The sequence below is a fragment of the Populus alba genome, chromosome 5 (assembly GCF_005239225.2).
Source record: "Populus alba chromosome 5, ASM523922v2, whole genome shotgun sequence".
Taxonomy (NCBI): domain Eukaryota; kingdom Viridiplantae; phylum Streptophyta; class Magnoliopsida; order Malpighiales; family Salicaceae; genus Populus; species Populus alba.
The window spans coordinates 2927858-2948146 of NC_133288.1; the positions used below are offsets into that span (position 1 = coordinate 2927858).

General features: G+C 34.2%; 4 protein-coding genes across 4 annotated transcripts; 3 read left to right on the top strand and 1 right to left on the bottom strand.

Annotated features, from left to right (window-relative positions):
• The first annotated feature begins 786 nt into the window (after window positions 1-786).
• On the top strand, window positions 787-2033 carry LOC118051459 (probable glutathione S-transferase). Its single transcript, XM_035062115.2, has 2 exons — window positions 787-1339; window positions 1637-2033. The coding sequence occupies exons 1-2, from the start codon at window positions 944-946 to the stop codon at window positions 1991-1993; spliced, it is 753 nt and encodes a 250-aa protein (XP_034918006.1). The 5' UTR covers window positions 787-943; the 3' UTR covers window positions 1994-2033.
• A 4394-nt stretch (window positions 2034-6427) lies between these two features.
• Window positions 6428-9911, top strand: LOC118051458 (phosphoglycerate mutase-like protein AT74). The gene is made up of 2 exons (XM_035062114.2): window positions 6428-7081; window positions 9219-9911. The coding sequence occupies exons 1-2, from the start codon at window positions 6613-6615 to the stop codon at window positions 9638-9640; spliced, it is 891 nt and encodes a 296-aa protein (XP_034918005.1). The 5' UTR covers window positions 6428-6612; the 3' UTR covers window positions 9641-9911.
• Window positions 9912-10884: 973 nt separating this feature from the next.
• LOC118051462 (uncharacterized) lies at window positions 10885-14455 on the top strand. The gene is made up of 3 exons (XM_035062117.2): window positions 10885-11781; window positions 13022-13045; window positions 13866-14455. The coding sequence occupies exons 1-3, from the start codon at window positions 11592-11594 to the stop codon at window positions 14180-14182; spliced, it is 531 nt and encodes a 176-aa protein (XP_034918008.1). The 5' UTR covers window positions 10885-11591; the 3' UTR covers window positions 14183-14455.
• A 429-nt stretch (window positions 14456-14884) lies between these two features.
• Window positions 14885-20222, bottom strand: LOC118051454 (glutathione synthetase, chloroplastic). Its single transcript, XM_073409292.1, has 12 exons — window positions 19754-20222; window positions 19238-19407; window positions 18779-18854; window positions 18529-18659; window positions 17828-17950; window positions 17666-17747; window positions 17307-17386; window positions 17147-17216; window positions 16539-16660; window positions 15946-16085; window positions 15668-15860; window positions 14885-15414 (listed from the first exon to the last, which is right to left on the bottom strand). Exons 1-12 carry the CDS (start codon window positions 20156-20158, stop codon window positions 15291-15293), a joined length of 1716 nt encoding a protein of 571 aa, XP_073265393.1. The 5' UTR covers window positions 20159-20222; the 3' UTR covers window positions 14885-15290.
• Between the last annotated feature and the right edge of the window lie 67 nt (window positions 20223-20289).

The following is a 20289-nucleotide window of genomic DNA, read 5'->3' on the forward strand; positions in this document are numbered from 1 at the left end:
ATAGTTGTAAATTGACGAAGAACTGAATTTTATTTTTTTCTGTATAGATTTCAACTTCACAACAAAACCCTTTATCTTCTTTCATGCCCCCCTAACTATAAATTTTACCTTCACCAATGTGTATACAATATATACTCCCACCTTAATTTACAACGTTTTTAGACAGTTCATGAAGTGCTTTTTAAAATTTTTTTTATATTTTAAAATATATGAATAATTTTTTTAAAAGAATTTTTTTTATATATAATCATATTAAAATCATGAAACAAATTTAGAAAATATTAATTAATTGTTTCTTCATGCTAAACCAAACGAGTAATAATACAAAAACAACAATGCAAAACATGGTAAAGTTGGAGAGCACTACCCAAAATATTTGAGAAAATTTTAAATTTTTTATGTTATTAGATTGTTTTGATATATTGATGTTAAAAAAAAATTATTTTATTTTACTTTCAAGAAAAAATACTTTGAAAAACAATTACTATTACAATATCAAATGCTACAAAAACTAATGAAACTTCACTACAAAATCTTTAATGCTCATTTGGTATTACAGCAGTGGTTATTTTTTAAAGTGATTTTTATTTTAAAAATATATTAAAATATTTTTTATTTTTAAAAATTTAATTTTAATATCAACACAAAAACATCTAATATAATTAAAAATTAAAAAATATATTAAAAAAAAATAAATAAAGAGTCTCTTATTGCTTGGTGCCAGGGTTGTTGAGATGCACAGTCCACCATACAATAATGCGGTGGGAAAACCGAAGCAATGCTGATCAATATCATAGACTAGTGGTAATGCAGCCACTCATCTGACCGTGTACAGAGAGCAATGCCGATGAGTGGTTGTACAATGCCATTGAATTACAGATCCAAAAAATATCTGTAATTAACATACATATTCTACTGATCTCAACACAACACATGTTGATGTATGCAAGACACAACTCAAGTAAAAGAAAGAAGGGAGATATTTAAGACATTTTTGGGGACAGCATTTTTCATCACTTCAACAATGGATAATGATCAAGTGACCCTGTTGGATTTCTGGGCAAGTCCTGCTGGGATGAGAGTGAGGATAGCATTAGCAGAGAAAGGTGTCAAGTATGAGTACAAAGAACAAAGCTTGAGGAACAAAAGTGCTTTGCTTCTTGGAATGAATCCAGTTCACACGAAAATCCCAGTTCTTATTCACAATGGCAAACCAATCTGTGAGTCACTTATTATTGTTCAGTACATTGATGAAACGTGGAAGCAGTCTCCTTTGTTGCCCTCTGATCCTTATGAAAGAGCTCAGTCTATGTTTTGGGCTGATTTTGTGGACCAGAAGGTATGTTAATTATTTTTTATTATAATTTCTTTACTTACCATTTTTAGATGCATATCCTAATGGATACAAATAGTTTTTCTTCCAAAACTGGAATTAAAGAAACTCGATAGGGCAGTGATAAGTGAGTTAAACCTCTTGTGAAAACATGTTTATGGTATTCAGTACTCATAATTATTTTAGATTCTTTTTTTGTACTTGAAAAGTATATCTTTACCATATTTGTACCACTTTGATTGTCCAAAAGGTCTCAGATTTATGGTGTACTTTTTTCATCCCTGCCTTTATGTGAACCTGTAGATTTTCGACCTGAAAGGGAAAATGATATGGACAGCAGAAGGAGAAGAGGAGGAGGCAGCCAAGAAGGATTTCATCGATTGCCTCAAGTTGTTGGAAGGAGAGCTAGGAGCCAAGCCTTACTTCGGGGGTGAGACCCTGGGCTTTGTGGACGTTGCCTTAGTCCCTTTTTATTGCTGGTTCCATGCTTATGAGACCATGGCCAACTTTAGCATAGAGGCTGCGTGTCCTAAGCTGATTGCATGGTGTAAGAGATGCATGCAGAAAGACAGTGTATCCAAGTCTCTTGCAGACCCCCAAAAGATCTACAGCTTTGCGATGAAGCTGAGGAAGATTTATAGGCTTTCAGAGCAAGTATGATGTTGAGCTAGCTTGTGTTGTTAACCAGGTACCATGTGCTGCTATGAATAATACTTAGTTGTGTCTTCCCTTCCTTGCATGTTGTTCTTGTATTTAGTTTGAGAGAGTTATCTACTTTAAAAATAATAGGACACTTAGTTGTGTCAATTGTTATATATTGTGTATTTTAAGGATGACGCAACACTTAGTTGCGTATGTCCGTTTATGTATGTTGTTCTTGTGTAATTTAGACTGAGAGAGCTATGTATTTTAAAAATAACAGGACACGTAATTGTGTCTATTGTTCTTGTGTATTTAAAGAATAATGAGACACCTAGTTGTGTTTGTCTATCCTTGTATATTGTTCTTATGTTTAGTATGAGAGAACTATATATCCTTAAAATAATGGGACACTTAATTGTTTCTATAGGTCTTGGGCATAATTTTGAAACCCGACCCAACCCAATGAGTCGACTCGGGGCTGAAACCAGGCCGAGTTTAAGAAAAAATAAAGAAAGAAAAAATCTGGAGTGACCCGGTTGACCCGGCGGGTGACTAGGCAACTCGATTAACCTGGCAAGACTCGGTCACAAACCCGTTGACTTTTATATTTTTTTTGTTTTTTTACTAAAACGATGTCATTTTGAAAAAAATTGACCTAGCTGACCCGGCGACCCGGTTAATACTCGACAACCCGGTCAAAACACAGAACCTAGACCGGGTATTAAAACTATGATATTTGGGTGTAATGTTATTTTTTTCATAATTCCGCATGGAAACTTACATTATTCATAAAGATGTCCTTGAGAATACAGTTGATTTTTTTCAATTCACATGGAAATTAAGTAGAATGATTGAAGCCATTCTTTTTTTTTTTTTTGATTTACATGGGTGTCCGGGCCAGCTTGCGCGCACCACGACTAATCTCACGGCTCATTGAACATCCTGCAAACTCAGTGAGCATGTAAGGCACCGCGGGGGTAACAGGCGTGCACGGTAAGATTTAAACCTAGAATGCAGAGGAAGGGAACAAGTCCCTTCAACCGCTAGGCCAAGACCTCAATTGCGATTGAAGTCATTCTTTGTTCTAGAGTTCATGTCAAAGGCACCAAACGTGAAGGAGACGTAGCTCATTTGGTAAAGAGCTGGCTCGATATGCACGAGGCATGGGGTCTGATGATCCCTCACATCTCCACCCGGCAATAAATGGGATGGTTTGGATATTTAAAAGGCTTGAAATTCTATGGTGGTAAATCCCTGTTGAGGGGATATTTTTTTTCCTACCTAAAATGACTATTTTTATTGATTATTTTGAAAAATTACACATTCGATTTCAGATCTCCAGGATATTCTGTGGATGGAGATGGAGATCAGGAGAAAAGGTGACATAAAGAAAGATAGATAGATAGATATGTCTTTTTTGGCATTGAGCTCTGTCCACATCCATCTGTGCATAAGACAGATATTGGTTGTTTGAAAGCCTTGTCTAGTTGTCTTCGTGTCTTGTTGTGTGCTGTCAATTCTTTTATTAATTTCTGTTACATTTAGTCTTACTGTATGTCAGTATGTATTTTAGCAATGTGCTCGTGAACGGAAAAACTCTTTTCAGTAATGCATGGTTCATCGGTGATTCAGTTAATAATAAATTTACTTATAGATTTATTATAGAGAGACGTATAACAAAAATAAATTTATCTATTTTATTTTATCGATATCTCTATAAATTTAACATATTACAAATAAAAGACTCATATATAATATTATTGATGTTTTTAGTTATTTGTCTGTTTATATATCCATCGGTAAATATAATATATCACCGATAAAATATTATTTATAATTCTGTTGGTAAATTAATAGTAACAGTGTTATTTACAGTAATAATTTTTTAATTTTCTAAAATATATCGATAGACTTGTTTCATCAATAACTTTAGTAATATTTTAAAAATATATATTGAAACAAAGTAGAAAAGTAATTAAAATAATATAAAAATCAAATATTTATTATAAATTTAGATATTTATACATTCAAATATAATAAATTTAAAATAGAGACGGTGTTGGAGGAGGAGGAGGATGCTTGTTATTATTAAGATCGTGGAGTCAATTAGGGAGTGAACATATACCATTCATTTGTGATTTCATCTCCATTACCAATCGACGGAGTTTTTTCATAATCAACGATGAGTCATTCATATATATATTTTTTTTTAAGATGAGTTGTTTGAGCCTGTACTTATTAGTCTAATATCGTTGCGAAACTCCGTAGTTTGAGTGCTCAAAATCAATTGCAAACATCCAACAATCAAAACACTAAGAGCTGTCTGCAAGTTATTGGTCGTAGTATTAAAAGAGTTTGTATACCAGTTGATTTTATTCAAACCTGCAAAAATACCCAACACATATGTCACAAACCAATTGATTTTATTCAATTTCTTTGAACAATTTAACATAATTCAATTTCATAGAAAATTTTTATTTTCTACATGATAATATTTTTAATCCTAACTTTACAAAATTATATTCTAATTAAATTTACAAAAAATTCAAAATAATAATTAAAGTTAATCCTACCTATTTAATTGAAATTGAACAACAAAAATTGAAATAAAAAGCTACTAAAATTCAACACAATAATATATTCTAGAGTTATAGTTACACTTCATCTAATTGTTTGATTTTTATTTTATTTTATATTTTTATATTTTAATTTTTTTGGTATATACTAAGATAAGTTTTTTATCGGGTGTTTAAGATAAATACAGGAATATAAAATTATATCCGTAAAGTGTTGATATTTTTATTTGTATTTGTTAATTTTAATGAGCAGGAAAAGCAGTGGTTTATGGATTACAAAGAGCAGCCATTGCATTGTGTAATCTTTACTTGCAGAACCAATCCATTCTCAAAAATAATAATAGCTTCTTAGGTGTTGAAACTTGTTGTGGATAATAAATAATAAAATGGGTTATATGCTGAAGTATCTAGGTTGGTTTTGTTGCTTCGTGTTTTAATTTGCTATGTTATACATGTGCTTTAGATCGTCTTCAATGAAAATGTAATAAACATGGCTGTCTTAATAAATAATGGAATTGTATAGTATTATTCAATACAACAAATGAACCTTGGTTGAGAAATATTTTAGCTGGTTTTCGTCTTGGAATTGTGTTTTAAATGGTTTTTAATGAAAATTTAATTTTTTAAAAAAATTATTTATTTATTTTATTTTTTCAAATCATGTACTGATATTAAATATAATTTTTTTAAAAAATAAAATAAAAATATTTTTAAAAAAATCACTACCATAAACATGTATATATATATATATATGGTATTAGAATTATAATGTTGTCTCGTGTAAACAACGAATAATCCTCACAGAGGATAGGATATGGTAATTTAATAATAAATGTTGCTTTCTGTCTTTTCAATGTTTAAAAGAACAAACACCAAATTGCAACTTGTTTCAAAATATAGAAAAACATGGATCCCAGGATGATGAGAAATAATCCCCGTGTACCTAGTGTTCTAATCCCTACTTTTCCTTTAAAACTTATTTTTAGTCAAAAAAATAAATTAATTTTTTTAAAAAATATAAATACAACCATATTTTCAATCACCCGTTTAATCTAATTGAGTCAAAACACACACAGCTAATGTTTAAAAGAAACCACCCAAAATCAAAGTCTAAAAATGGTTTAAAAGCAAACAAAGAAAGAAACTAGGGCAATGGAGAAAGTGCCAAAAATATTCCGCACACAATGTCATGGTCAAAAACGAAGGAAGATTTCTTGCTTCATGGAGAAGAAGATGTTTCCATTTTTTCAACTCTTGAAAATGTGGGTACCTGTCTGCTTTTCTTGCGAACAATTGCCAGCTATCAAGACCCCTGCTGCCGGAGTACAGCTCAGGCAACCCACAAAGTAAATTCTCCGTTGACTTATCCCAAGAGTTATAGAAATATTGTTTCCAGCAAACACTCTCTGCACCCACGAAACCTCTCTGCTATAAAATCTCAATTTATTTGTTAGATTGGGAAAACTGTTTCCTATTCATGCTATGATTACAATATTTGAAAGCAATTACTTTTCTTTCTAGAAATCCTGCGACTTTTGACCATATGATGTGCCCATCTCACGCGCTGTTTACGGACACACGGTTTACAGAGCAAATTCGTTAAAACCAGCGCGACTCAGGAGCCGGTTCAAAGTTTGAGTCAGAAATTATATAGGTTAAGCTATGTTGACATGAAACAATTTTAAAAAATATTGTTTTAAATTTATTTTTAGAAAGTTTAAAACTCAAATTAAGTTTGACTTAGGTTAATTTGTTGAATTGACCGGTACAGAAAGTATTTTTCATTTTTTAATAACAAACATACATAAAAATATTTTAAAAATAATTTTTAAAAAGCCACTTTCCAACAATCAGGAACTCAATTTAAAACTCAAACCACCAGATTATACCGAGGAGAGGATAGGGTTACGGGTTGACTTGACAGCGAGTTTAATATAAAGATGGTTAATTGGTTGCCACAATTCATTACACGCAGACTGACGACGACAAGAAGAAGAAGAAGAAGAAGAAGAAATCAGAAACCCGAGCAAACATTTTCAAATACTCTAAATAATTGAGAAGATGACAGAACCAAATCAAGAAGCCATGCACCACCCCCACCACCACCTCCCAAAAAGAATAATCCTTGTCCGCCATGGAGAATCACAAGGCAACCTAGACACAGCAGCTTACACTACAACGCCTGACAACAAGATCCAATTAACTCCTTCGGGTCTAGCACAAGCTCGACAAGCTGGGAATCACTTGTACAACATAATCTCCAATGATGAGAACAAGAACTGGAGGGTTTACTTCTATGTGTCACCATATGATCGGACAAGATCAACACTTAGAGAGATTGGACGGTCGTTCAAGAAAGAGAGGATTATTGGGGTACGAGAAGAGTGCAGAGTAAGAGAACAGGATTTTGGGAATTTTCAGGTGAAGGAGAGAATGAAGGTTGTTAAAGAGTCTAGAGAGAGGTTTGGGAGGTTCTTTTATAGGTTTCCTGAAGGAGAATCTGCTGCTGATGTTTTTGATCGCGTTTCAGGTATGTTTCTTTCTGTTCCTTTTGTTTAGTTTGATTGATTTCTGTTGATGGGTTTTTGTTTTTTAGTTGAAATGAAGATTAGATTAATGATAATAGAAATATAAGGAAGAAATCAAAATGGGGTCCTCTTAAAATCTGTAAAATTGATTCTTGTCTTGCATTTTCTTGTTTGATTTATGTTTTCTTTTTGGTTGTGCTGTGTAGTTTGATTAATTTGTGTTAATTGGTTGGTTGAAGTGGATGTAGAACGATGGTAAATAAAAAATAAGGAAAAAGAATTGCGGCTTTATTCAAATCAATTATTTTTTTATCCTTTTTTCTTATTTGGCTTGTTTATATTGTTTATTTAATTACTTGAGCTTTGCTTGTACTTATTAGTTTTGGACCTTTTGGTATTTGGTGGTCGAGCTTGGTTTGTTGTTTTGTGTTTTTATAAGGGAATGTCTGTTGCTTTGGCTGTTTAATTTTCTAGCTAATTAAGTCCTTTTTCAAAGCTAGGAGAATATAGAGGATTCGTTGGAATTGAGAAAGTAATAATGGCATTCTATTTTTTCTTATTTCTTTGCTAAGTTTCAAAACTTATTCCTTTTGGATCTGATGGATTGAGTTTTGGCTCCTTATTCTGAGTTTCCTTTTCCGAATCGCTGTGTTTCTAAGGGAAAATGCTGGATGAGCAAAAGTATGATGTGCTTAACTTGTTTCTTCTGAATGAAAAAACTTCTTAACTTGTCCATGGACTGTAATCTATTGCTCTTCTATATGCTGGTTGGGCTTGTCTTTTTATGAAGCTTGTTTGTACTGAAGATTGTTTCCTGCAAAATGCTAAATCAACTAGTATTGTAGGCTTGGACATGTAATAGGCAATGGATTTCATAAGGTAGCCGGACATTCTGTAGTTGTTTTACTGTAGTCTAGTGACAAAAGGTGTCCATTTTTCAGCTGATATTTGCATGTAAGATGAACATATTTTGCTTCTTTCTCTATGATATTAAATCTGTTTGATGCCTGGTTCTGGAGGCCTATAGCATTGATTTTAGTTGATGTTTCACTACCTCGAGTGTCTAATCTAATTAAGGTTTTTCTGGATCATAGGATATTATAATTTATTTTCTGTTTATTGCTTGGCAAAAAGAGCTAGAATATTATCTAATGCATTTCCCCTCCCTGAAATAGCTCTTTCTGTAAATTTGGACCAAACATGACCTGGGTGTTTTTGTTGGATTAGTGATTTGATCCTCCTGATCAGACTGGTTGAATTGTTTTAGAAAATTGGACAGCTAAATAATCTTGTTGGAAGTTAGAGATAATTTGATGTGGTTTCTCATGATTTAAGCTTCAAAGTGATGAAATTCTGAATCTTTCAAATTGCTTTTTTATTTATTGTGAACGTCAAACTGGATGGTTTTTGGTTAATTATGTTACTGTTAACATGTTTTTCCATTTTTTTTTAATATGAATATCAGAGGTAACAAATCTATCGGCAAAACACTTTAGGGCAGCTGTTTTACCTTTCAATGATATATTTTTTTCTGGGTAACTAATTGGAGATTCATATAGTCAGAGATGGCATGTTCACTTTGCTTATTTGTTCAGCACTTTGGAAAATGCTATATGCTAGTGGCCTATTTATCACAAGTCTCATAACATGTCAGAAACAGGAAACTGGTGATTTAAGAAAAAAACTGTTTCTGTATGATCAATGATGTTTGTGCAAATTCTGGAAAGTTTGGCAACAATTAGCGAAATTAGATCTCTGGTAGGGAAACTCTTGACTGTTTATTTTTTGGTGAGCCCCATTTGGTTTTCTTTATTGTAAGCTGCTTGTAGTATATTCATGAGAATTGTGCTTTAAAATCAGTCTTGTAGTTTTTGAATCTCATAGGTCTGCTTTCCGAGTAAAGAAGAATTTCTTGCTTTCCTTATTGTAGTCGGGCTTGGCGTGACTTATTATTTTTGCATGATATGGTGAAAGTGAGATGCCAACTTCTTTGATTCATGCTTTTTTGGTGGCTGTTTTTGATTTATTGATCATTAAGTGGACTAGCCATTACAAAAAATTGTACTTTTATAACAGAATGCACGGAAAAGAACCTTTATAACAGACTGACTAACAAAGGCTCAAATTTGTACTTGACAGGTTTTCTTGAATCTCTATGGAGGGACATAGATATGAAAAGGGTTCACCGAGACCCTTCCCATGACTTAAACCTTATAATTGTATCACATGGGTTAACTTGCCGCGTGTTCCTTATGAAGTGGTTCAAGTGGACTGTTGAGCAATTTGAGCACTTGAATAATCCAGGGAACTGCGAGTATCGAATTATGCAGTTGGGGCCTGGTGGAGAATACAGCTTAGCCATCCATCACACCGATGAAGAAATGCTAGAATGGGGACTCTCTCCTGAAATGATTGATGATCAAAAGTGGAGGATGCATGCCAACAAGGGTGATTGGAACGAAAAATGTCCTTGGTACCTTGATGAGTTTTTTGATCATGTAGCAGACTCAGACAGAGAATCCGATGACAAAGAAAATGGTTCTTCAGGCACGTGTGATTAGGGTTCCTCTATATTTGATTGATAATTCTTTGATTCAATCTAATAACTGCACTTTTCTAATGGTAAACATTATATTGAAAATGAAATGTAGTGGGTTTGGTTCCATGTCCGGGTCATCCCTCAAAAGTTATGAAATTGATTGTACTTAGTATTGATTGTAACAATGTAAGACATATTTTCTTGACAATGTATGATTTAATGGTGTCATACGAGGACATTACATCATGTGATCATTTTCATGAAGAAACATTTTGTCTGGGATTTATCAACAAGGCTTCTTCATTCTCAGCAGTTGACTGTCAATTCATGAGATTCTTGGGAGGGCACAGCATGGCATCCAGGAAAACATAAATCTGGTCTCAGGTCTGTGCTGGCGATTTCCTTTTGTGGACGTGACTTTTCCTAATGCACCTGCAAGCTTGATGCCGGCAAGCAATAAACACTCAAGTTGAGCCTTATGAACCGTGCCTTTAAAGTGTTATATCAATAACCCTTTTTTATATTAGCAAACACCTTTTAACCCCCATGTTGATCAACCCTGAGGGCTAAGGCCATTGCAATTTATTATTGCAAGTCTATCTCGTCTTTGCCACTTTTCATTGGCTAACAATATTAGTAGTTTTAGCCATGGTTTATAAACCTGACATGGGATCCATTCGGGGTAAATCATGGGTCAATTGGGTTGACATGGGTTATTTAGGGTCAGCTGGAAAAGATGCCCAGGTTTCCATTGAGTTTTTCCTGAGTTGATTGGGTCACAGATCAAATTGGTTTTTGATTGTGTCATATCATCCAATACTTTTATTTTTATTACAATTCGACTTGTCTTAGACCCTAAATTACTCTAATCAATGATCAACTCATGGTTAGGATGAGGTTTTAAAATAATAATTTTATTGGTTTTTTTATTTTTATTTCTCATGGAAAAAAGATAATTAGTAGATATATATACTATAACATTTACATATTCTCTTATTATTTTCAAGTTGATGATCCCTTAGTCCAATTGATAGTATTATAAATGGATTGATTTTTTAGATTTTTACTAAAGATTAGAAATAGATGGACTGTAATTAATGAAATATTCTTTTCACAACCTTAGCCTTCATGCATCAAGACTACCCTATCGAAATTCTTGAATTTAAATCCGAAATGATAAAAATTATTGAATAAAAATTTGAAATCATAAAATGTAAAATAAATCCTCTCTGATCCAAGCCTTGCAAGTAATTTATTGAATTCTGTTATAAAAATTCACATGCTCCCACCAAAAATTATAAAAGAAAAAATCTTTTTGTAAATTAAAATGACTTGTCAGGATAGCATGCAAAAAATAGGGTTTTTTTAAAGATAAATACCAACTGACAACAGTATCCATCTGTTATTTAGATTGTGGCTATCAGAGAACAACAAACGGTTATCTCCAGTTAGAATTTACTTCTCTGTCTTCAAAGTTCAAACAGTTTGATAAGTGATGATGGCAAGTTTTACAGCCTGTTAACACAATCAGATTACTATTACTTCAATAGCTTCTCAAATCTTCTTTGATAAAAGTAGCAAACCGAATGATTAAAGCTAAACATTATAGTACTAGTAGTTTAAGATTAAAGTACTAAAGCTTCAGTTCATCATTTTCTCCCTCTGTACCTTTTCACTTTATAGGGATTTGGGGTCTCCTTTTCCATACATTCACTGAATTTGCTATTTTTAGTAGTGTCAGTACAGATAGTAAGAGTCATAGTCTAGTTCCTGTTGTTAGACTGCTTAGATCTCCAAACTGAGTGTGACCCAGTTCTTTAAACGTTTTGTTTTGGTGTTCCTGCATATAAAAAATTTGGTTTTTGACATCTGGGTTTTGGTTATTTAGTTGATTTCTTTGAAAGCAAAAGAGAAAGTTAGGTTTTTTGGGTTTTATTCCTGTTTTTGGATCGTGGAAAGTGGGAACTGCAGAGATGGCATATCCTTCAAAGCATTATGGTTTGAGGAGTAATGGTGCTTTAAGGGTGGTTTTGGTGTTGTTGGCTATATTCTTTGTAGGCTACATTGTTGGCTCAGGGTTGTTTTCGAAGGGCAGTTCAAATGCTGCTTCATGCTCTTGTGATTGTGATTGCTCTCAAAAGCTAGAATTGATATGGACAGTAGGTGAGTAAAAGATCCTTACCAAGCTTTCCAGAAAATGTAGTTTCTATATTTGGGTCTGTTTTGATGCCATATTAATGTACCTATTTCTAGTAACGTTTTTACATCTGTGTAGAAAATAGCACTTTTTTTGGCAGCGTTCTCTTTTGATGCTGCAGTTCATATATGGTGATTGATTAGCCTGTGGTAGAATTCCGCATGGTGGAAATTTCTTTTTTTTCATATTATTTTGGTGATTTTGTGGTTTTTTTTTTTTTTTTGGTGTTAGTGTTTTGTTTCTTTAAATCTCTTAGTTACTATCAGCATTGACATGGTTATCGTTGTGGGGTTGTGAGGTTGAAGGTAGAAATGGTTTATGTTTCTTGAGGTGTTGTGAGTGCAGAGATACAAGATCTTAAACAATCCTTCTGTCTAATTTCTGCTGTGAGAACTTTATGGGGCTTCCCTTTCTTGCACATTTTAACATCTCTTTTTTAGTTATTCGGTGAATTTGCACCAATTATTAACTTTCTTCTATCTCATTCACCAAAGAACAAGTTCATGTACATTCATGGTAGATTTTCCTTTCTGTCCCATGAAGCATGAAATCAATTTGAATCATATTCCAATGAAATGCATTTGGTTTCTTAGGCCTAAGTTGTGTCCAGTTACAGTTAAATTAAGTGAGGGACTGTTTCGATGGTGGATAGCACGGACATTTGTATGAATCTCTGCTTTAACAGGCTGAAAAGGTTGTAGGAATTCACTTTGGTAGCAAAACATTTTTATGTTCATGAGTGTTGTGTTGAACTGTGTTTTCAAGCCATTTGATGTTAATTAGACTCTTGACAGATCTTCTTTCTGGTTTCGAATAAAAGGACAAACATCACAGAACTATACCACCATTTGAATGCTGATTATATGATGACGGTGATGCTAGAATAACCCTGTTCTTCTTGTTTTTTTCTTTTCCTGATATGGATGCTAGAGTACCCTTTGTCATGCATCTGAAGTCATTCCTATATGAAATGCTAAGGCTCAAATGCACTTCAAGACAGTAATGAAGAGAATATGAAGTTATTGCCGCTTTCTTTAACCTTTTACATGATTGTTTGTGAATTTTCTCTGATTCTCCTTTGAATCTTGATTGTTTGTTCTTGTATGCTTTAAAGTTACTTTGAATATCTATTTGTCTCTCATTTCCCTCCCTTTAAAAACATTGCTGTTTCCTCTAACTTCCTTTTTAACATCAATGGTTCTGCAGAATTTATCAACAATTCATATCCAGGTCAGTCCCCTTCTTTCTTCATTCTCTGTTTAAGCTGTTGTTTATTTCGTTTCCTCGAGGATTGAATGAAATGCTCCCAGCAGTTGAAGTTGGCATCACTGCGATCACATTTCATCCTTTGCACACATGATTTTTTATTCTCAAAGCATGCTATTGTGGAAACTTTGAAATTGGGAAAAAAGTTTTCTGCCGTAATTCCTTCACTATAGAAGGGTCATAAAACATAAATCAAGAAGAGGTTAATTTATCACAACACTTGCATATGTATTTTTCTCAGTTACAAGCCCTACAATCCAAAAGATACAGCCACAGTAGTGCATCATGTAATCATTTAATGAATCGTATATCATGGTTACTAGCAGTACACTTGATGAAAGATTGGATCACGTGGTAAGAACTAATCAGAGTGATCAAATTTCTCTGGCTTTGGAAAGAATTGGAACCAGAACTGGAGTCATTGCCAATGTTGGTTTCTCTTTTCTGTTTGAATTTCGAATTAAGACCTTCTAATCGGAGGCAAAGCTCAGTAAAACTGCTTCCATAATCATGAAATTATGACTTTCTCATGAATCCAAGGAAGGACAACTGCAATTAGTATAAGAAATATTCTCGAAGGAATTTGTTAATGAGAATCATAGTAGGCTAACTGAGATTTTCTTACAGGAACATTTGCTCACTTCACCAGACGAATACATTTCTCCATAACTTAATCGCATATAGAACTCATGGAAGATTTATGCCCTGCTGTAGATGCTTTACATTTAATTTTTTTCAAGCTAGTTTTACTAATATTCAAAAACCTTCTATCCTGTATTTGCAGACTGCGGCAAAAACAATCCAGAAATGGGTGAAGAAATGCAGAAGAATGCTGTTGATTTAATATCAGATGAGATTGAATTACAAAGAAGAGTAGCTAATGAAATATTGGAGCAGACCAGGACATTGGTAACAACTGCTAGGAGTACTTCTTCACAGTACCAAATTGAAGCACAAAAATGTAGTGCGCACACACAAACTTGCGAAGAAGGAAGGGAAAGAGCTGAAGCAGGACTAGTAGAGGAGCGTAAACTTACAGCATTGTGGGAGCAACGAGCCCTAGAACTGGGTTGGAGAGAATATAACTTACGCGGAATATAACACTATTCACAGTCCAGAAAACGAAGACAAGCATTAGGTTTTTGATTGTGGAGTAGCTCGTCTAACCCTACCTTACCAGTCTCGTGTATATAATTATTATTTTTGCACTTTTTATCTACTGTTATCTATTTGAAAGAGTCACTTTTTAGGCTGCCTTGTGTATTGCAAAGGAAATTAGACCAGTGAAACTGGAGCAATAAGCTTTCTGGTCCTGCTCTGATAGAAACATTTCTTCGTGATTTTGTATTTCAAAACAAAATGACCTTTCTTGAAGCTGTTGTGAGGAATCAGGGAAATCCTAGAAGATCTTGAACAAATTCTCCTCTAGAATCATGAAAATTTAATTTTACTTTCCTGTGGAGGCAACCACAATTTCATAACTGATCTATACAAAAATTGCTTCACAGGTGTATACCGATGTCAAAAGTTGTGTTTTTTTCAGGCCATAACATGCTCAAAGCTCATTCGAATACAATTGCAATGACAGATCCTTTATAGCGCCTGATTCTGTGCGGCTTCATTCAAAGAAATTTCATAGGTTAACCTATCCGGCAGAACATTTTATTTTTGCCAGTGTGCCTCATGATTTGCAATATCTTCACCGAAAACACTGCACTTCTGTATCCTGCAAAGAACTCTTCGGGAGAGGAATGGGGAAGCAAAATCATTAGAATATGAAAAAAAAAAACACACTCCAGCACATTGCACCAAGAGTTCAATGGTACAGAATTACAAATCTCAGTTAAATTTTACTCAACAAAGTTCCTGTATTCTAAACTTTTAAGTTTTCCATCGACGGTTCCAAATTGCCATGCAAGGTGGAGGAACCATCTAAGTTTATTTGATGATACAGTTACAGAAGATATATTACAGAAATGCCAGGAAGGCCAACCACCCATCACAAGGTGGGAAATGGGAAAGAAAGGGAACTGCTGCCCATCGATGCATCATTCAGATAAAAAATATGGAAATGGAGAGTTTGTTTTTTCAAAAACAATCTTAACCTAAGGACCCATTTATCTGAACAGTTGTCAAACCTGGAGCTGAATACTGTTAGCACACGTGCAAAGTTAACCATAAAGGGTTTGGATTCAGAACAGAAACTCCATTAACTCAAGTATATACTGTCCAAGACTGCGAATCCAGCTGCAACTCCACCTTCATTTGATGAAGATACCTTTGTCCGCATCAAGTATCCACACTGCTCATTTACAATCACTTTCTCCTTGTTCCTGTGCAGGCCAATCAAAAAATTCAAGCATATATTTGTGAAGGGAAGGTTTTAGGTGATGCACTTGTGAATTCACATTTCTTTTCTTCTTATAGTTTTTATTTTATTTATTTATATTTTGAGACCATGAACAATGGATATGGTAATCATTCCCTTTTAGAATCTTCATTTTTACACCCCTTTTTACGGGAAGTAGCAAACGATTGTTTCAGTAGACAAACCATGTATTGACATTTGATGCATGATCTACATACCTCAAGTAAGCACCATACACTCCAAGTTCTGATATGGCGTGATCTTTATGGCAAATGCCCTCGCGCACCAAAAATGTGGGTGAAACAGCAGGAAAGATTCTTTGCATGAGAATGTAAGCGGCATCTTCTTGGGTTCCTTCTTTCTGCAATCTTACAAGGTTTGTCCTCACATCATCACCGTAGAAATTGTTCCCTGAGAGGAAATGATCTCAGTCCCTGTAAAACATTACCCAACAGCAACAAAAAGAATATCAAGGTGAAGTTCAGAAATAAGAGACCTCCGCCTTCTCTTTGGGGCTTCATCACAAATAGCTCGGGCCTCTCAATGGCTTTTTTGATGATATCTGAATCTTCCAGACTCCATAAGCCAGCAAAGCATTTCTGCAGTTTGGAAATGTCCTCTTTGTTCTCTAGGAATCTACAACGATAAAAAAATCAAGGTTTAAGGAATACAGATGAGAGCTGTGAATGCTGCTTTTCTACTCCAATTTAAAGGATTCCAATGTGCTACTCATAGTTTTCAGTAACAATATCCATCTACCCAGAAACATTTTTAAGGTAGCGGATACCTTTTGATTTGAACCAATTGGCACTTGTAAACATGGTATAATGTTTCTTGAGGCAAACTAGATGACTAGAACAGTGTGCCTCTGAGCAAAGGCACACCACTTATTTATAAAGTTTTGGAACGGTTGTAATTTTGGTTGAAAAAGAAGTAAATTCTTTGCCTTATGAGCCATAACACTAGTTTCCAATTTCACTTGAGAAATCTTTGTGTTAGATCATTACAATTTTTTTCCTGCGACAGGAAAACACTTTCAGGACGTCATTGCCAAAAATTAAAATAAAATACTGAAGCAAAATTTACCACCTTTCAAGCATATTGGGTTTTGCAAGTTCTTGTTGAATCTTTTTGGTTCCTGCTAAATGATAAGATATGGATGGGCACTTGACAGCTGATGACTGCTCCATAAGTAGCCTAGCTCTCCATTCCTAGACAAAATACGAGGATCAAACACCTATAAGTAGATCAAATTCCAGGAAACAGTACTCTTCATTCATAGAAGCAATGTAAGCATATAGAAAACTCAAGATAATTTAGGCTCCAATTAGCATTGCGGCCCAACCGTGTTTTTGAATAATTTTGAAATTTTTTTTAGCTTCAAATTAATTTTTTTTGGGGTGCTTTTGGATTATTTTGATGTACTGATATCAAAAATAAATTTTAAAAAATAATAAAAAATAGTATTTTGATGTATTTCCAAACGAAAAGCACTTTAAAAAGCAACGTATACTTCTAAACAGGCCCTTAAAGGTAAAAATCAGTATCTTGGAATGGATAGTGATCTATGAGTAACCAGGAAAATCATGCTAGAAGTAACAAGTCACCGGAAAAATCCAAAAGAAAATACTTTTGGAGCAGAGTTGAAACAAGATTGCAAGTAGCAACAAAATCCAGGAAAATGAATAAACGCTTACAGCTTCAGAAGGATAATCAGTTGGTGCATACCCAGCTCTAAAATAAACAACCGAAATTTCTTGGCCACCTCTGCAATATATATTGTTTATCATATTAATATACAACATGCAAAATCTCTAGAAAGGTGAAACTAGATGTCCATGGCTGGAAGTTACATACACAAGCAGAGTTCCATCTGGTAGAATTTCCCCTTCCTTGTCGATTTCTGCCAATGTTTTCCGGATAGTTGTCACATTATGTGTGTTACAAAGCTAAGGAAGTAACCTATTTTGAATTCCATCAAAAGCTTTTTGAATAAAATTTAAATATCTGGAAAGTGATTCCTGAAAATGTTGTGCTTCAAGAATAAAAACATTTTGGACATATCACTGTTCACACTTTTGATATTCATTAAAATAACATGTCTGTGTCTATTCTATTTAGAATCATATCTCAAATTCTTTATGATAAGAAAACATATCTCAGAAATAATACCATAACTCCACACGTGAGAGACTAGATTGCATGTTAAAAGGATATCTGTCCTTCAATGCTGCACAAAGCCAATGTTGATCATACATGTTGCGTTCTTCAGGTTGAACAACAACCATAACTAAAGCCCTGCGCAATATATGCATAAATTATTAACTAACACAACCTAGAAGCAGAAAGAACTGAAGAACATTTAAATCAGATCCAACCTAGGTCTATTATACTCAGTCCAAGCTTTAGCCAGCGCTTCTGCAAACTTATCAACAGAAGTGTTTCCAGGTATTCTTCTGGGATCTAATCCAATATGTTCTCCATGGTAGTTAAGCAAGCTCCTGTAGTAATACACAGCAGGTGTTATTATCATTGCTTGCTCACTTTTTGTGAATTATTCACAGAAGACAGAATTTTCTGCATTGCAATCCAAAGGTCTACACAACATAGCATCCATTACTTTTGGAAGACTGCAACACAAATGTCATAGGCCGGAAAGCTATAATGAAGTTCAAAATCACTTGATGGATGTGGGTGGATTGACAGTGTGGGGAAACTGACTGCATTGTCAAAGGTGACTATGAGATTTATCTAAAACATGGAACTGCATTCAAAGCTAAGCCAGATGGGTGCTACAAAATCTGTTACTATTACATTGTTATAAATCCTTTACCCTGCCTCTGGTGTACATGTGCCTATATTTGATTTCACAACAGTAAACTCTGTTGCACAGCTTACTCTGTAAACTCTGCAACAGTAAACTCAGTAAAACATAGAGACGTAATTAAAAGATATCTAATCTACTTCACTGTTTATTTTTACATGTGATCTGCAAAACCATGACCAAACCAAAATTCAAGAAAAAACATAATATAGCTAAGAAGAAAGCACAGAACTTCAGAGTCATAAGTTTCTTAACCTGTGAAGTTCACTAACACGACAACCGAGGCCAGGAAATGAAGCTGAAATTGTATTTAGCTCTATTTGGAGGAGCAATTTAGTTTGTTCATCAAGCATATAATCTGATCGATGCAAACCCAAGCGTATCTCCTGCATTGATGTCCAAAAATATTATCACCCAATGAAAATCAGCTTGTTTCCCTTAACATGATTTTAAACGAACCAAAGCTAACATGATAAATTCAAATGCCTAACTGAGATACACTTACTTCTTTCTTGTTAATTTCTAGCATCTTGGAATGAATATCTAAAAGCCCCGATGTAAAGGCATCCACTTTCTTCGTTCTGTAGTGTTTAAAAGAAGAAGAAAAAAATCAGTTCATGTGTATTTCCAATCTATTGAGCCCATTTCAAACATTGATGAAAATTACGCCCTGAATTAAAAGAGATGAAGCTGAACGGTGCACAAGAACAAACAAAAAATATTAACAGAATATTCTGAGAATCATTTTGAAGGTTCAAATGTGGTAAAGTTAGCATGTTGCAGACCAAAAACTCCAAATATTCCAGCTATAAGCTGACAAAAATAACCAATGACCAACTTTGCTATTGACTGAACAAACATGTATCCGCCCATGATCTTTGAAATAATAGCCTAGTGGAACCAATGCTTCTCACTTTTGAAAACAAAAGTTACTAAACAATTAGGCGTGTGTAATAAAATGTACCTGGATAAAGCATCCTGTAGAAATTTTCCATCCAAACTCACACGATCAATGAGCTCATTGAATATAGGTGCTACTTCACATGCTAGATTCCAATGACTTTCCGGGAATGCCATAGGCAACAAGGCAAATGGTGCATGTACCAAGCCCACACCAGGTACTTTTCCTGATCTCTACAATTCAAATAACTCCATTATTCCTATCTTAAGTTACACATGCCACTATGATATCAGCTTGATGCCAAAACTAAACAGAACTTAGTTGAAACAAAATAAAAATTTTGGCTTTCACAACTGTTATGAATACTAATGGAGAGTGCATACTAGCTTTAAGAACTTAGAAAGAACAGGTGAATGATTATCAACTAATCAGGCAATCACTATATTAGACACTCTCACTGCATAATGAATCAACATATATTCCAAGGAGCTCGATCATTCATAAAAAAGACTGCGAATTATGTAAAATTTCATCAACAGAGATACATTAACAAATGCATATAAAACCATATCCACAGACCTGAACACTTTTGTCACCAACAACAAGGCCATGAAGAGAACTCCAAACAAGAGCATCATAAACCATCTTTTGAACCAATTCTTCATCAATACCATGAAAATCAATCAAGGGTTTTTGAAGAATTCTCTCTTGAGTCTCCATTTCCCTCACTTTGCCACAACACTTCAAAGGTACAATCTTTAAGCCTAAACAAGTAGAATTTTGTGAAAAACGACTAAAAGATCCAAACTTTTTACTGGGTTTTTGGAGATTAGCCAAACAGATGTTATTGGTATGATTAAAAATAGAATTTATTACTCTTTCTGGGTTTGCTTTTGATGTGCAAGGGAAAAGGGAGGAACCAGTGATGTGTATAGTAGTAGTGCAGGGAGAAAGGGAAAGAAGGGATGAATAAGCAACACCCATTTTGGCTTTCTTGGTTGGCAATGGAGAAATATGGCTTTGATAAGGACACTTTGTTTTATTACATTTTGATTACATTGGTGGATTCTTGTCCCTTTATGTCATGCTGCCAATGTTTGATTAGATGGTTGTTT

Bases quoted from the DNA above. Each gene is read 5' to 3' on its own strand.
- LOC118051459 (XM_035062115.2), top strand. From the start codon at position 944: ATGCAAGACACAACTCAAGTAAAAGAAAGAAGGGAGATATTTAAGACA. The intron at 1,340-1,636 runs GTATGTTAATTA...GTGAACCTGTAG, and splicing joins CTGATTTTGTGGACCAGAAG to ATTTTCGACCTGAAAGGGAA.
- LOC118051458 (XM_035062114.2), top strand. From the start codon at position 6,613: ATGACAGAACCAAATCAAGAAGCCATGCACCACCCCCACCACCACCTC. The intron at 7,082-9,218 runs GTATGTTTCTTT...TGTACTTGACAG, and splicing joins TGTTTTTGATCGCGTTTCAG to GTTTTCTTGAATCTCTATGG.
- LOC118051462 (XM_035062117.2), top strand. From the start codon at position 11,592: ATGGCATATCCTTCAAAGCATTATGGTTTGAGGAGTAATGGTGCTTTA. The intron at 11,782-13,021 runs GTGAGTAAAAGA...ATGGTTCTGCAG, and splicing joins AGAATTGATATGGACAGTAG to AATTTATCAACAATTCATAT. The intron at 13,046-13,865 runs GTCAGTCCCCTT...CTGTATTTGCAG, and splicing joins TATCAACAATTCATATCCAG to ACTGCGGCAAAAACAATCCA.
- LOC118051454 (XM_073409292.1), bottom strand. From the start codon at position 20,158: ATGGGTGTTGCTTATTCATCCCTTCTTTCCCTTTCTCCCTGCACTACT. The intron at 18,660-18,778 runs GTAAGTGTATCT...ACATCAATGCAG, and splicing joins TAGAAATTAACAAGAAAGAA to GAGATACGCTTGGGTTTGCA. The intron at 16,086-16,538 runs GTGGTAAATTTT...TTATCGTTGTAG, and splicing joins AAACCCAATATGCTTGAAAG to ATTCCTAGAGAACAAAGAGG.